The 14,216-nt window shown below is 36.9% G+C and overlaps 1 protein-coding gene across 1 annotated transcript; it reads right to left on the bottom strand.

Annotated features, from left to right (window-relative positions):
- Positions 1-10,164: 10,164 nt before the first annotated feature.
- Positions 10,165-13,509, bottom strand: LOC100679735 (histidine-rich glycoprotein-like). The gene is made up of 2 exons (XM_003427727.3): positions 13,374-13,509; positions 10,165-11,880 (listed from the first exon to the last, which is right to left on the bottom strand). The coding sequence occupies exons 1-2, from the start codon at positions 13,383-13,385 to the stop codon at positions 11,431-11,433; spliced, it is 462 nt and encodes a 153-aa protein (XP_003427775.1). The 5' UTR covers positions 13,386-13,509; the 3' UTR covers positions 10,165-11,430.
- Positions 13,510-14,216: the final 707 nt, after the last annotated feature.

The raw sequence follows: 14,216 nt of genomic DNA, 5'->3' as shown, positions 1-14,216 counted from the left end.
ACGCCACACGCCGTACACCACACCCAGATGGAATAATGATCTCCTTCGACTTGGCTTCTTTGTGTGCACGTCCATGTGTGTGAGTGCGCGAACCGTTGTCTGCCCCCTCGCCGGTATTCGTCCGGAGACCGGCCGTATATACAAGACGCGTATGCTGCACACCACGATACGCTCTCTTGCGTAAATTGTTGCCCCGCGCGAGCGCGCGCAGCCTCGCAGTTATGCGTGTGTCGCCCGATGAGCGCGAGCGCGGTCCATTGTTTCACGCCTCTGAGCCCTATGCGTCGAGCTGAGGCGGCTATTAACATTGACATTTAGCCATAGCTCTGCGGAGCCGACACCCGATGAGTCGGGTCTTTTAGGTGGATGCTTGGAGTTTCGAGAAATTTGCAGAGGTGATGGTATTATGCTGAGATTCCGATTTCTGGGGCTTACTCATTGACGCTGGCATTGTTTACGGGCGGGATTGTTTATCAGGTGTCACTAGGGTAGAAGCCTTATAAGATTAAGATTGTCTGTGCTTATAGCATGACATAGACAATAATTCTATATAACATATAACATAAAAGACGTACTCGAATAAATTTATATTTTGACATAAATAAGGAATAAATAACCTACCAAACGTTCATTGTCTCTAATTGTCACTAACGAGCAGAATCAAAAATCTAATCATGTGTTGACACGCTAGATTAATCATTTCCATACGTCATATGTCGAAATAGCTATGGCTAACGGTGCTTCATGAAAGTTGACAAATCTCAAAAGATAGGTTGATTTTTTATGATAACATTATGGAAATTAACAAAATTCATTGTGTTCACATGTTCATCAACAATTTTTTAATTGATACCTATACTCTTGCCGATATAAGTCACACAAACGACTAGGAACTGTCATATTATACACAAAGATTACACATATTGTAAATATTTATAACCGCACTACTGCAGACTGCTTACATATGTATTAGATGATAGCAAAAACTATTCGGCAGACAATCGTATGCGAATAAGTAATAAACACTCTTGTACGCGACTGTATTGTTAGAAGAAACTATAATGAATAATCATCAAATCATCACGTTACATTATTATACAAATGCGAAATAAATTATAAGCAAATAGAGAAGATCGGTATATCATATAAAACCGAAATTAGAATAAATAACACCCTGACGATAACAACATAATATTATTACAGATAATCGCGCTGAACCGAATCCGATTATATTAAATCCGAAATCGAATTAATATTCTAATCGCGATTTGTTGCGTCAGGCACCAAAGCTTATTACGGTTCAATAGACTTCACTCATGTACTCTATGCTTAAAAAAGCTCATTAAATTTTTTGAATTTATAATAGTACATTACGATACGTGTGACTTAAATGGTTCTTTTGTATACGGCGCAGTTAGCACCCGAGCGTAGCGAGGGCGCTAATCGCCGTGTAAAACTGAACCATTTAAGTCAAAAGTATCGTAGACAATTTTATAGCACAGACTGCTAAAATCCGCAAGTCTCGCCTACTCGTGACTAAAGTAGTTCTTATTGGCACCGTGAGGTTAGCACACGAGCGTAGCGAGTAACAGACTTTAGTCACAGATAGGCGTGACTTAACAGCGGATTTTAGCCACACTGTGCTACAAATTTATTTTCGAATCTACCATGGTATAACTATTTATACATAGTATGTGCCAAACATTTATACATTGTTCGCACTAAATTTAATGTCGCGCCAATTATAGTAGTATTGCATCAGGTAAATTAGCGGTAGCACGCATTTTATAGCCATTGCAATAAATTACAATTTGTCTTGTATTCTAGTGAGCATTTGTTGTTAAATTTAAATCACCGACTACAATGTATTTTAACGTTAACTATAGAGTAAAATTTGGTTATTTTATTGACATGTCTATTGCGTCATGCAAGTGGATATTTGAGAAATATTGCCGGGTGTGGGTCGGTATAGAAACAGGCTACAGCATCATATATATTCTTTGTCTCATAAAATCAGTTCAAGCTATAAAAAAGGAAATTAGGAAATTTTTAGTTAAATGATTATTTAATTTCAAAGTATCATCTTTCATAAACTATAACATTTGTTCAAATGCTCAGGAAGAATACAAAACTGTAAAGAAATCCACGAAGAATAGCTAATCGAACAAAGAGCAGCGTACAGGTGCACCTTCGTACATATAGAGATAAGTAACTCCTCATAATAGCAAAGAGAGCGCTAAGACCACTTTCGTGCACAGATAAATGCAGTAGGTATACATAGCAGGTTTAACTGCCGTGTGCTGATAATGCAGACAGCTCCGATGCTTCGATGAATTGTAGAATACCAAGAAAAAATTAAATGGACTTTTCACAAGCTGATCATTAATGCATTTCTAATTCTATATTGGCTTCCTTTTAAAGGAAGCTTTAGTATTTTTCTTTTTCTTTTTTTGTCTAAGGATAAGATGGATTCTTACCATTGTAAGTTTCACTCGTGCTCGTGCAAGAATCAACTATTTTGAGTTTGTAGATTTATTTTCGTTTTTGTTTCATGGTTTTTTTGTGAATGCGATAAGATACACACATGGGCCTGCCATTCGGACATACCTAACATTAAGAATACTTCCAAAAATGTCTCAATCGCTAGCTCCTAGCCGATTTTTAAATATGCTTCTGAATATTGAGGACTCCAGGATAAAACGAGAAACAGCAATTGTTCTCAAATAGTATGCCAATTTAGCAAAAATGTCGGACTATAATTTTAAGGCAATGATTTATTCTTCTAACGCCTACAGTACAATATTGTGTCTAGCGCGTTATTCGGTCGGAAGAAACATTTTAATTGGCGCTGGTGTAATCATCAGTACTACAATAGTTTTCTTTATGGCTATACGTGAGACAAATCGGTTAATTTTACACGACTGATCTATTAAAGACCTTGTTATGGAGTGTAATGGTTGTCTTGTAACTCTGGACTCTAACTTGTCTTGTAACGCAAGTTATCATCAAACTATAATATCAGCGAAGATTATTATAAAATTATTTAAAAAAAATCAATCATTTATAGATCAATAAATTATAATAATATAAGAATAATTATCAAGAAGTTTATAGATAACTACTGCATTTTGTTGAAAAAATATGATAGAAGGAATAAATTGAAACGTTATTGACACACCTGTATAAAATTGTTCATTCAAACGAAGAAATACTAATACACATAAATTTACATTTAAAAAATAATGTTTCATCACATCTATCACTATTAAAATTCTTGTAAAATATATCTCTCTAAAATCTTCTATTTTTACACTATCCTATTGAATTTCACTCGAAGAATTTTAGAGAGATTGTTAAAAACAATATTTATTTGTTAAAATCCGAAGATTCTATTGATTTACTTTACTCGAGGAGCATCAATCAACTCTCTAGGTTAATTGTTTCACTTTTAAACGTCAGAGCATAATTGTGAAGCAAAATGTATTCCTCATACAGATCTATACAAGGCATAAGGCTAAGCGTGATGAATTAGCTCCTGATACCGGTAGCTGCTGCGGATCACGGAACGTCGTCACTTTCAATGATTTGTACACAGCTGACTGTCGATAGTCCAGAGCGATTTCGGTTATTACTGTTCACTGATCCGATCGAACGAGATTCACGCAATGCGTTACAATGAAATATTTCTTATGTAATGAAACCAGCAATCAACTACAGAGTAATTACACTGATATTATATAAATTTAAAATCTATTTATTTATTTTTAAATTTGCTAAAAAATATATAATTCCATGCTTATCCAGCTAACCGATTTTTCAGCATTTCAGAAAAAATGTTTTGTCTTGTAAGATAAATTTATAAAATTATTTCTCTCCTCTGTAGCATTGAATCATTCATTGTTGTATTTGATTTGAAATTTTTAATGAATTTGCAGTTAAAATATTATAATAAGTCGTTTCTTTCAAAACGTGGATTCGATGGTAATCCTTGAAACTTGTAATCAGTATTTGTTCGCGTGAGAAGTATGATTTAAAAAGATGCATTTTTTGCACGTTATAGCACGAGTGTCTCAAGCAGTAGGCCAAACAAGTCTGTTTTAGCATTGGTTACACACTACTATATCTAGACTCGGCATATCTTATATGTTTATGAAGGAAATGGAGAGCTTAAGCGGCGACAATAAATAACTCGCGAATGGGCCAGTCCAAAAATACTGTGTTTTGGAAATTAATATCGCTCTAGCCGTCTACACTTACGTAGGTATGCATGTACATTAAGATTACGTTTAATTTAGACTCGCAACAGTGTTTTTAAAATAAAAAAGTTCGGTAAGTCAGCTTGAAATTTTGATTTAAGAAATCTAGATTCTTGTGATACTATGACGAAATAGGTATTATTGTCATCATATTTTCTTAATTTTAACTTTTTAAAATTAGGAATTGAAACATTCGCAGACATCCCGCAGTAAAACGAACATCCAATCAGGAAACGAATAAAAATGATTACCCAAATATCTTTTTTAGAGTAGAATAACTCAGTCCAATATCGTAACCACAGAAATAAATCATCGATATTGATTTCTTAAATCTCGTGTATACTCCACGACGTTTAATTACAACGTGCGTATAGAGCACGGCACATTTTCGAGCCCAACATCTCCCTTCTCACAATCATTCCGACCAATCGGATAATTCGCATTAACTTCATGGACACTCCCGATCAAACGCCCCGATTTCGATCGTTCATTAAGACACTCCGCGAAACCATACAGACTACTTATCCCCCCATATTTTCTCCATCTCTTCTGAAACTACGCGCTGAGCTTTAACACACAAATACGCAGCAGAATACGCACACATTCGCACGATGTAAATTTATTATCGCGTCTTGGACGTATCGATTTATGGAGTTCGCACGAGCCATTCATGACTGCGACCTTGGCGGGAAACTAAAGCTCCGATGAAGAGAAAAGAAAAATGAGAGAAAACCGAACAAGTCGTTGTGTTCGGCCGCCACCGCCGCATTCCGGCGCCGGCGTGGCGACGGGCACAGGTTGAACACGTGTGCAGTACGTGCGGTGCACCCGCCCGCGGTACCACCTTTGTAACGGCTGCTGCACCTTATGCGCAGGAAAGTTCGATTGTGCGATCTTGACTGGTGCGCGCCCAGCGCTATCTCTCAGTCCAAGCAGCGATAAGAAGCGAGTGTGTGTCCAAGTTTTTATGCGTGATTTGCATTTTATACCGCCGAGCTTGTGTGGGGGATGCGTTTTTTTTAATGCATAGATCTTGTTTTTGTTTATGATTTGTACGCAATGCATACGATAGATAAAGGATGTGGTTATCGTGATTACGACAAGTTGAAAAGCGTAGGAACGATAAGTGGTTTATGATGTAATGTTTCTTTGAATTTAATTTTCTTATCGGCTCTATACTCGCATATGAGGGCTATTGTTTAAGAAGGTGTTTTTATTCTACTTTGGACTGATTGAAAATGCTTCTTTTGTGTTTGATGTGCAAATCATACTATGTTAATTTAGTTTTTTTTTCAGTTTTTTTTTCATTACTTTCATATAGTACAGATATCCATACAGTTCATTACTGTTTAACAACTATACCATTCGTGTTACAATGAATCTTAATAAAAGTCAATTTATGAAAAGTAGAAAGCACAGATTTTGATTGGAGATAAACTTCAAATTCGCATAAATAAAGATGAGAAGACTGTTTTTTATGGAAGGCGTTAAAACCAAGAACTGAATTTTATTAATTTTTCTCACATATTTAAAATTTACAAGTACTGTGAATAATAATTAGGTCTTTGGCTCAACTTTCATTCAGCCGCATGCACACAAGTGCAAAATGCGAAGTCTTAAAATATTCTGTCTTGAACAATACTTACTATACATGTTAGACAAGTATGAAAAAATGAATTAAAAAAGTTAGAGTCTCTTGGGTTTTATAACTGCTAGTGGTGAAACTTACATTTAAGGATTGGAGAAATTACTTTGCACAATAGCAGTGTAATACTAGCATAAGAATTCGGAAAGTTAAAGTGAGTCGAAACCTCAGAATTGATCCATCTTAGCAAAAAGCAATTGATTTCTTGATACGTAGTTTTTGTTAGATGTACTAACGAGACTTGACAGTATTTATGCATCATTGATCGGTTTTTCAACAACAATATAGAACTTTTAAACAATTTAAAAAAATCTAGATAAGAGATCTGAAACGAGCAAAAGACATTCCAGCGACTCTCGGAAAACATGAAAGGGCTAATGCCAACTCAAGGATAAGAGAATGCGAGGTAGCAAGATATCGTAACAATAAGTCAAGCAACCCCTTACATTGTAATCACATGTAATTTGATATTCAAGAAAAAAATTAATGAAAAAATAACATACTCAAGTGATTGATTATTATTTGATGATAGGAAAAATTAAAAAAAAATGGAATACCGATCTCGAGTCTTATAAGTAAAAAAAATATTGAAAATGCATAAAAAGTTCTGCATATTAACGTTCAATAAATGTGGCATTCTTTTCAAACCTTATTGAACTCTGTCTATAGTAGCCCTAAAAGAAAATTTTGCATGTATTTTAATTTTCAATCAGCTTCATGACTAATCATAAAGTGCATAAAAAATTAGCAGCCCACATGCATACTTCGCAGGGACGCAGGAGTGGTGAACAGTCATCAGAAGTGATCGTTGCAATCGATGGTGAAACTGCTGTTCCTCGAATCTAAATTCTGATTCGACGATCATATCGAGTGTCCTGGTTAATTAAGTTACAACTAATTTGAGGCATTTGGAAGATCCAATCACAAAGGCTTATTAAATCTCAATTACGAGGTTTCATACGTTTTGCTTTGTACATACCTATAATTAACATGTCCCTATAATTTAGAACTTGTGGAGATTTTGATAATCAACGTCTTGTATGTTTTAGATTCATTTTTATAATTATAGATTTCTATATTTTTAATCAGAAATTTTTAATCAAATCTTGTCTTTATATAATAATTCTATATAGCCAGCATTCTCCATCGATTTGGAAGATATACAATGCTCCTTGGTTGTCGTTCCAACCCAATCATTAAAATTATTATATAATATAAGTTTCATCATCCACATGAAAAAATGGCATTTTTACTAAGAAAAACGAACAAAATGCTACAAATTTTAAACAATTATTTTCCTTAGCAAATTATTTAATTTACTTTAATTAAATCCTACTATTTTTAATACTAGTACTTAAAAAATGATTTTTGTACGAAAGCGAGTTTTTCTCAAAAGAGAATAGCAGTGATAATTTACAAATCATTTTTCGCACGCGTATCTAATACTATGTGCAAACAATATTAGCGTAAAATTATTTTTCTATATAAAAAAGAACATAACATGTAAAAAAATTAATATAAATATATTGGTATTTAAAAAGGTTCGTATTATTCACAGTAAAATTACAGAATATAAGCGCATTCTGAATGATTTCACAAACTGCGATTTCCAAGAACCATTGTTTCGACGATGCAAACCTGATTATTATCCAATGATGGATACAACAAACAACATCCTGTCTTCCGCTATCACAAACTCACCTCTCATCAGAACTCGACTACAAACGAAACAGTTACAGAGATATATAATCTAGGAAGAATCTCGTTCGACAGCTAAGAGATTCTCGCTTCGAAATAAGCGAGTAAGCAGAGTCCGTCCGTCAGCTTCGGGAGCAGTCGTAGCAATGCGAGCAGCTCAAGGTGTCGCAACTCGCTCGCGTCCTGGTTCGTCGACTAGGTCGCGTGTAGCTTCCCCCTCCTTCGGGCGCACGTGCACCGCTTTTTTTTCATTTTCTAGCAGCTCTTTCTCGTTCGGCCATATCTCCCACAAGAGCAGCGAGCACTTGCACTTGCACTCGCCGCGCGAACAATGTGTACTTTGAGTTTGATAGGGTCGGAATTTTACTTTCTTTTTAAGTGGAAGGGGATTTTAGAAGCTGTATCGCCCGGCCTCGTGATTTCGCTCGCCCGAGAGAAAAGGCAAACTTAACGGTTTTGAAATCTGTGGCAATCAAAGGGTTATGACAGACGGGACTTTTAAACTTGATGCCTTCGAGCTGATTTTGAACTTTGTGGATATGGGATGGGATTTTAATATTTAATATAATAAGGGCTAAATGTGGCGGATGAATTGAATCTATATTGTTTGTAGAAAGAACTTTAGGTTTCATTATCGTTTTGCGATTTTATAGAACCATTGTTTCTCTCCTCTGGCCGTGTGTCCCTATTGTGGTTTGTATTATCTTCTGTAAGTAACCTTTATCATGAAACGGGATGTTCAGTTTTCTTCAATTGTTTGAGAACAATAAAAATCGAATCGGATAGAACAAAAATATTGCGATCACCGATGAAAATTTGTAAGATTTTTTTAATTACAAAGTAAATAAACAAATAGCTATCAATAAGATAAATTAATCTTTCCATACGTCAATTTCCGAAATGATTACCATGCATGCAAAATAGCAAGAGAAGAAAATAGAAATGAAATTCAAAGGAAAATCTCTGAATAATTCAAGATAGCCAAGAATTCAATACCTGGCAGCAGATAGCTAGCTTTCGTACTGCCCCTGTAGCGGCCTCTATACGCCTTTGTTATTTCCCTATATTATACTCTCCCGATTTTTCTCCACCTCGCTCTGGAGCCACCAATCTATATTTTGAGTGGGCTTTGTAGCGAGCTGCACTATGGGCGGTTTATTGGGCCGTTGGGAAAGTTCGCGAATGAGACTTGCCTCCTATTGCGTGACTCCCGTTATACAATTCGTGTTTGTTGTTATCAGCATACACATGCGTACGCGCTTTCGGCTTTCTCGTTATGTAAAGTGATTGATAACACGGTCGCGCATAGTGCACGACGACGGCGGCGACGTCATAACGACGAGATTTATGATTTTGGGCCGCACCAATTCCTTACTTTTTTCTATTCTCTATAGTTCACCCTCTTTTTGTTGTTTTCTTCCTACGAGGACTACAGATCGCATGCCTATACACAGCAATTTTTCGCTGGGATACGTACTTATATAGCCGCGTCTGCGCTGCGCGTTGGAAGCCACTGTCTGCAGCCCGGCAAGAATGGTTTGTCGTAGTTGGTCTTTGTAATTATCTAGAGACGTTTCGATGTACACAAGTCGTGAATTATACCTGCTGGAAATAGTTTGACCTGTTCTTGTTACGCTGTACGAGAAAAGTATAGGATGTCGTCAGGGTCTAATCGATGGGATGCTTCCTAGGTGGAAAAGGGAGCTCGATACGGGAGGCTCTTAAATTACATTATTTATTCATTAACCATTTATTACAGTGCTTTGCAGCACACTATAGAGGTAAATAAGAATTGCCTGCATATAGCAGGAACGGCCGAAACAGCACACTAAACAAGGCAGCGTAAGCATTGGTGACACACTAAATAGACTTGACACGCATATCCTTACTAAGAAAATGAAAAAGAGCCCATGCACCACATATTTTTACATGCCATGGATACGAAGAGCTCAGGCGCTTACGTAAGGGCCCGCGAAAGGTCCAGTTCAATTCACTTTGTTTTGGTGAAAGAAAAACTGAAAAAATGAGAATTCATGTAGCCGTCTAATAGATTACCATACATTCATTTCATGCGACTAAAATATTAATACCCTTATAGTAAGTGTGAAGATAACGTGAAGAATTTTCATTTTCATTTGAGTGGCTTTTACGTAAAATTGTTTACCTCGCTTCATCTACTGCGGAAGCGATCTGCTTCCGGATTCTAAAACGGATATGTGGATCATGTTTTCCTTCTACTATTACATCAGTTATGTGATAACCGGATCTGGTCCTAATAGAAAGTTAGAAATGTTCCAAATCAAAATAAGATATATCACAGTAAATTTGTCTACTTTCAATTTCTAATTTCGATTAATGTAATTTTTAAAAACCTTTTTATGGATAAAAAAATCAGAAAATCTTACTGTCATTATTTAATTAAAAGTGTTATATTTAGACGGTAAGTATTTAATAAAATGTTATACTATGTTGCATATTTGGTCGTAAATTCATCACATTTGGAAACCTATATGAATAATTTTAGATCAGCGTACATATCAATTAATAAAAGAACAAAGGCAGTGATTGATTTTTACTATCAAAAAAATATATTTGCTTCGTAAGATACACATCGATAATATAGTTGAGTACAGTTTTTACGAAATGCGAGAACGATGAGATTCATGCTGCTTTACAATATGTAAGTGAAATTCTTCTTTCAAGCAAGCAAAAGCACAAATTACTCTCGGCTCATCGTTCGATATAGTTTGATGAGGCGAGATTCGAAAGATTGCCTTTCGTCTTGCAGAAAGCAAGTAAAAACTACACGTTTCTACATTAAATGGAGTATGATATAACTTGCGTGAGTAATTCGGTATACGTGTGCGGTACTGAATAAAAAATACTATTGGTGACACTATGCAGTCGCGATAGAACATGACATCGAGCTTGCGTTGTCACATCTACGTTATTACTTTGTTACCAACTCCCAAACGTATAGTTGGCAAATCGTCACACAAAATTTCGCTGTTCTTAATAGCAAACGCGTAACAATTCGAGATAATTCATAACGCATGTACTGTATTTACTCCGATTGCAAGTTTTGTTTTGCTAGATTCAAACTCAAAACAGCATACACAGATACAAACATTAATCATACCTGCACTGAGCAATATATTTATTTTGCGAACCGTTACGTATTGTGCGTTACACTTGTTACCGTGCATATGTTACAATAGAAAGAGGTAGATACAAAGTGATTTTAGAGAGAAAGAGAGAATCCAAAAAATTGTAAAAAAAGGAAAAGTAACAAGTGTCATCGTCACCAATATCTTTCGATGATACGAATGCTGACATCAACATTTACAATAAGTTCGTTACGCGTTGCAATTGTTCGTTGTAGGCTTTTTGGTTTAACAGAAGATTTGTGAATTGCGCCCATGTCACTTGATTAACCGCGTCACGTGCACACACTGTTACCCGTGAAGCGTCACATCAGCGTGTCACTTAAATTTTACAGAGTATAGTGAACCGCAAAACGTCGTAAAATTGCGCCTACCGTGACTTCAGTAGGCGTCGAATTTCTTCCGTTAACACCAAGTGTGACGGTCGAGTAACGATGATCGGTAACGGCGTTTAACGAGTGTCGGTAAAGTAGATCGAATGTCAAGCATACATAGGCTCGGTGGCTCGTTCTACCGCGGCATAGTCTCCGGTTCGGAGATTGCGCGGATTTCAACATACGATGCAAATTTGCGCTCGTTGAAGACTGTCGGGGTGTGGTATGTGTATTGGTGTGTATGTGTATGATATAATCGCATCCTTAAATACAAGCTCGCGGTGACCGGGCGCTCAGTAATGATGGTAGCCTAGATCTGGGCCATGATGGCTGACCTTGGAGAGCTCCTCGGCGTAGGCGTGGAAATGCGCGGCCTTGGCGTGGGCGACCTCGGGCGTGTCGACAACACGACCGTCGTGAGCCAGAGGTGCCGGGGGTCCGTGGTAGTGGTGCACGGGCTCAGCGTGATGGTAGTCGACGTGGGCGACGGGAGCGTGGTGAGCGAGCTCGTATCCACCGTGGTGCTCGGGGAGAGCAGGTCCGTGATGAGCTGTCTTGGAGAGTTCCTCGTGGTAAGCGTGGAAGTGAGCGGCTTTGGCGTGGGCTACCTCGGGGGTGTCGACGACGCGACCGTCGTGGGCCAGAGGAGCGAGTGGTCCATGGTATGGCTGATACGAGTGGACGTCGTGGTGATCGTAACCTGGTCGTGCAAAGGCCGCTACTGCGAGAGTCGAGAAGACAATCTGAAAAAAATGATGAAGAATTAGGAAGACTGAATGATCTTTCTTTTTACGAAAAGCTTATTTTTGAAGATATGGTTGCTGCTAAGTTAGCATTGATAAACCATCTAGAAGTAGCTTTTCGAGACTAACAAAAAAGGCTATTGTATTACAAAACGTAGATTCTTAAGTTAGTCTTCTCTATATAAATAAGAATACCATCGGTCGTAGGAGGTTACTCCGCCTATCATGTTTATTGCATACAGATACTCTGTGGAAAAACAATGACCTGCTAAGTTCCCATATAAAATAGAATAGACTGCATACAACCACATTCACTTCTAGAAACTTCGAATCGGATAAACTAAAATAAATACTAATTTTTGTTATTTCTGATATAATTAACAATAATCTAATTAATACCAAACAAATACTTATTTTAATTTGATATCTGTGCAAAAAATGTAAAAAATTGTTTTAATGAAAATAAATTATAGAGTACAGTTCTATGAATTACACGTATTACGATGACAGCAAGTATTTACTTACTACTGAATTAAATTATCTCACTTCACGATTTCACGCTTTTAAACACATATACAGCATGGGCCTGCCATCCGTGATTTATTATATATTACGAACATAATCAATTTCACGTCGCGTACAAGATTTGCTCACTGTTTTTATTCTATATAAGAATATTAATTCCATAACCATCAAGATTATTTTATTATAGTTAACAAAATAAGAGAGAATTGTAAGAAAATATAATAAGCCATCTATTTTAAACAAGAAAATAAGTTTTTATATTTAATAATTGTTGTGCACCTTATTATGATTATGTAAGAAGTATGCTTAAAACGTGTTTACAATTTTTCGAATGCAATAAATAAAATCTTTATAATTAGAAATTCGGTATTCAAATAAGTAAAAGCTGTTTAGCAAGGTTCTAATCTGCATTAACACACATTGACCCAAAAATAATAAATGTTAATTAGTAAATATATATATTTTATGGAAACCTTTTAAAATCTAGTTACTACTATTTTTTACATTAATACAAAAGATAAAAATAAGCAAACAAAACTACAATTCTAGAAAAATACAAAATTTTGATAAAAAAATAAGTTGCAAGTTAGTAAATATGTTCTACAAACTTCTACAAATTCAGATTCACCAAAGATTTTGAAAATAAAAAAAAACACTAAAACTTTACCAAGAAAACTGCATAAAATTTTTGCAAAAACTCGTTATAATCGCGCACTGTATCGCAACGATGATGTTATTTACAACCCAAGCACCAAAAATTTCTTTGTCACCTCAAAAACACGCGTTTTTTTTCTAAAGGAAAAAGCTCCCGTCCAACTCAAACTAAAATTTCTCGAAAACACAAAAACTAAAGGAGCGCCTCGCGATCAAAACAGAATCACGCGTCAATGTACACGTGTATCCTGCGATAACCAAAGCTCTATCAGCGGTATGCACGTCTACGTATTCTATGTACAAGGTGTACTCACGAAGAGCCTCATGTTCGCTGGTTAGCTCGTGCTGCGTTCTACGGCGATACAGCGGCTGGAATCGCCTTATATAGCTCAGGGGACAATAAGGCGTATTCTAGGGGGCCGTAAAAGCAAGCCGCGCGGCACAAGTGTATGTGCAGCGGGGCCTAGCCCCCTCCACCGCGTCGTATGCTGCCCCGTACCACCACACAGTCACTTTGCTCACTATACACACTGTACTGCACGAGCCGAAGGGAACGAGAGTCAGCTCGCACATATACAGGCATACGAGCTCAACATACCGCGTTGATTTTCACGCAATAACACGTTAAATCGGCAGGCACAGCGTTTGGCAACTTTTCTTTCTTTCACCGGCCCCATGGGGCTGGGCTCCATATGCGTGGAGCGCCGGGTAAGGGGCTCGCCGAGCGCGCAAAGGCTTGGATAACGCGGGAGAAAAAGTTGTGCGAAAATAGGCTTGATAAAAGAACTAGCGGCGAGAGGACAGGTATATGAATTGCTGCTAGTGGATTATGACACCTACCAGCCGAGATCGAACCTGAAGGCAGTCGTGGACCTGTGGAATTGACAGATCAGTTGAGGTGGTGTGTCATACAAGTTTGACGATAATGTTGTGAACTTAAGGACTGTGCTACATTCTTTTGAAGGGTTTCTGTCAGTCTTTTGCTTTTTCTTGTGAAAGCTGATTTTTAATAGTAAAAATTTTAAGTTGCATAGTTGGTCGGAGTTAAATTAAATTGGACACAACAAACAGTTTATTGAAAATCACAGTCCTATTTATGTGGTTATACGGCATAGTTATAAGTGTTTATTAATTAAATGTTTTAATCGTGTGGATTT

This window comes from Nasonia vitripennis, chromosome 1 (assembly GCF_009193385.2).
Source record: "Nasonia vitripennis strain AsymCx chromosome 1, Nvit_psr_1.1, whole genome shotgun sequence".
NCBI classification, from domain to species: domain Eukaryota; kingdom Metazoa; phylum Arthropoda; class Insecta; order Hymenoptera; family Pteromalidae; genus Nasonia; species Nasonia vitripennis.
The sequence above is the reverse complement of the archived record's forward strand: the minus strand, read 5'-3'. Positions and strand labels throughout refer to the sequence as shown.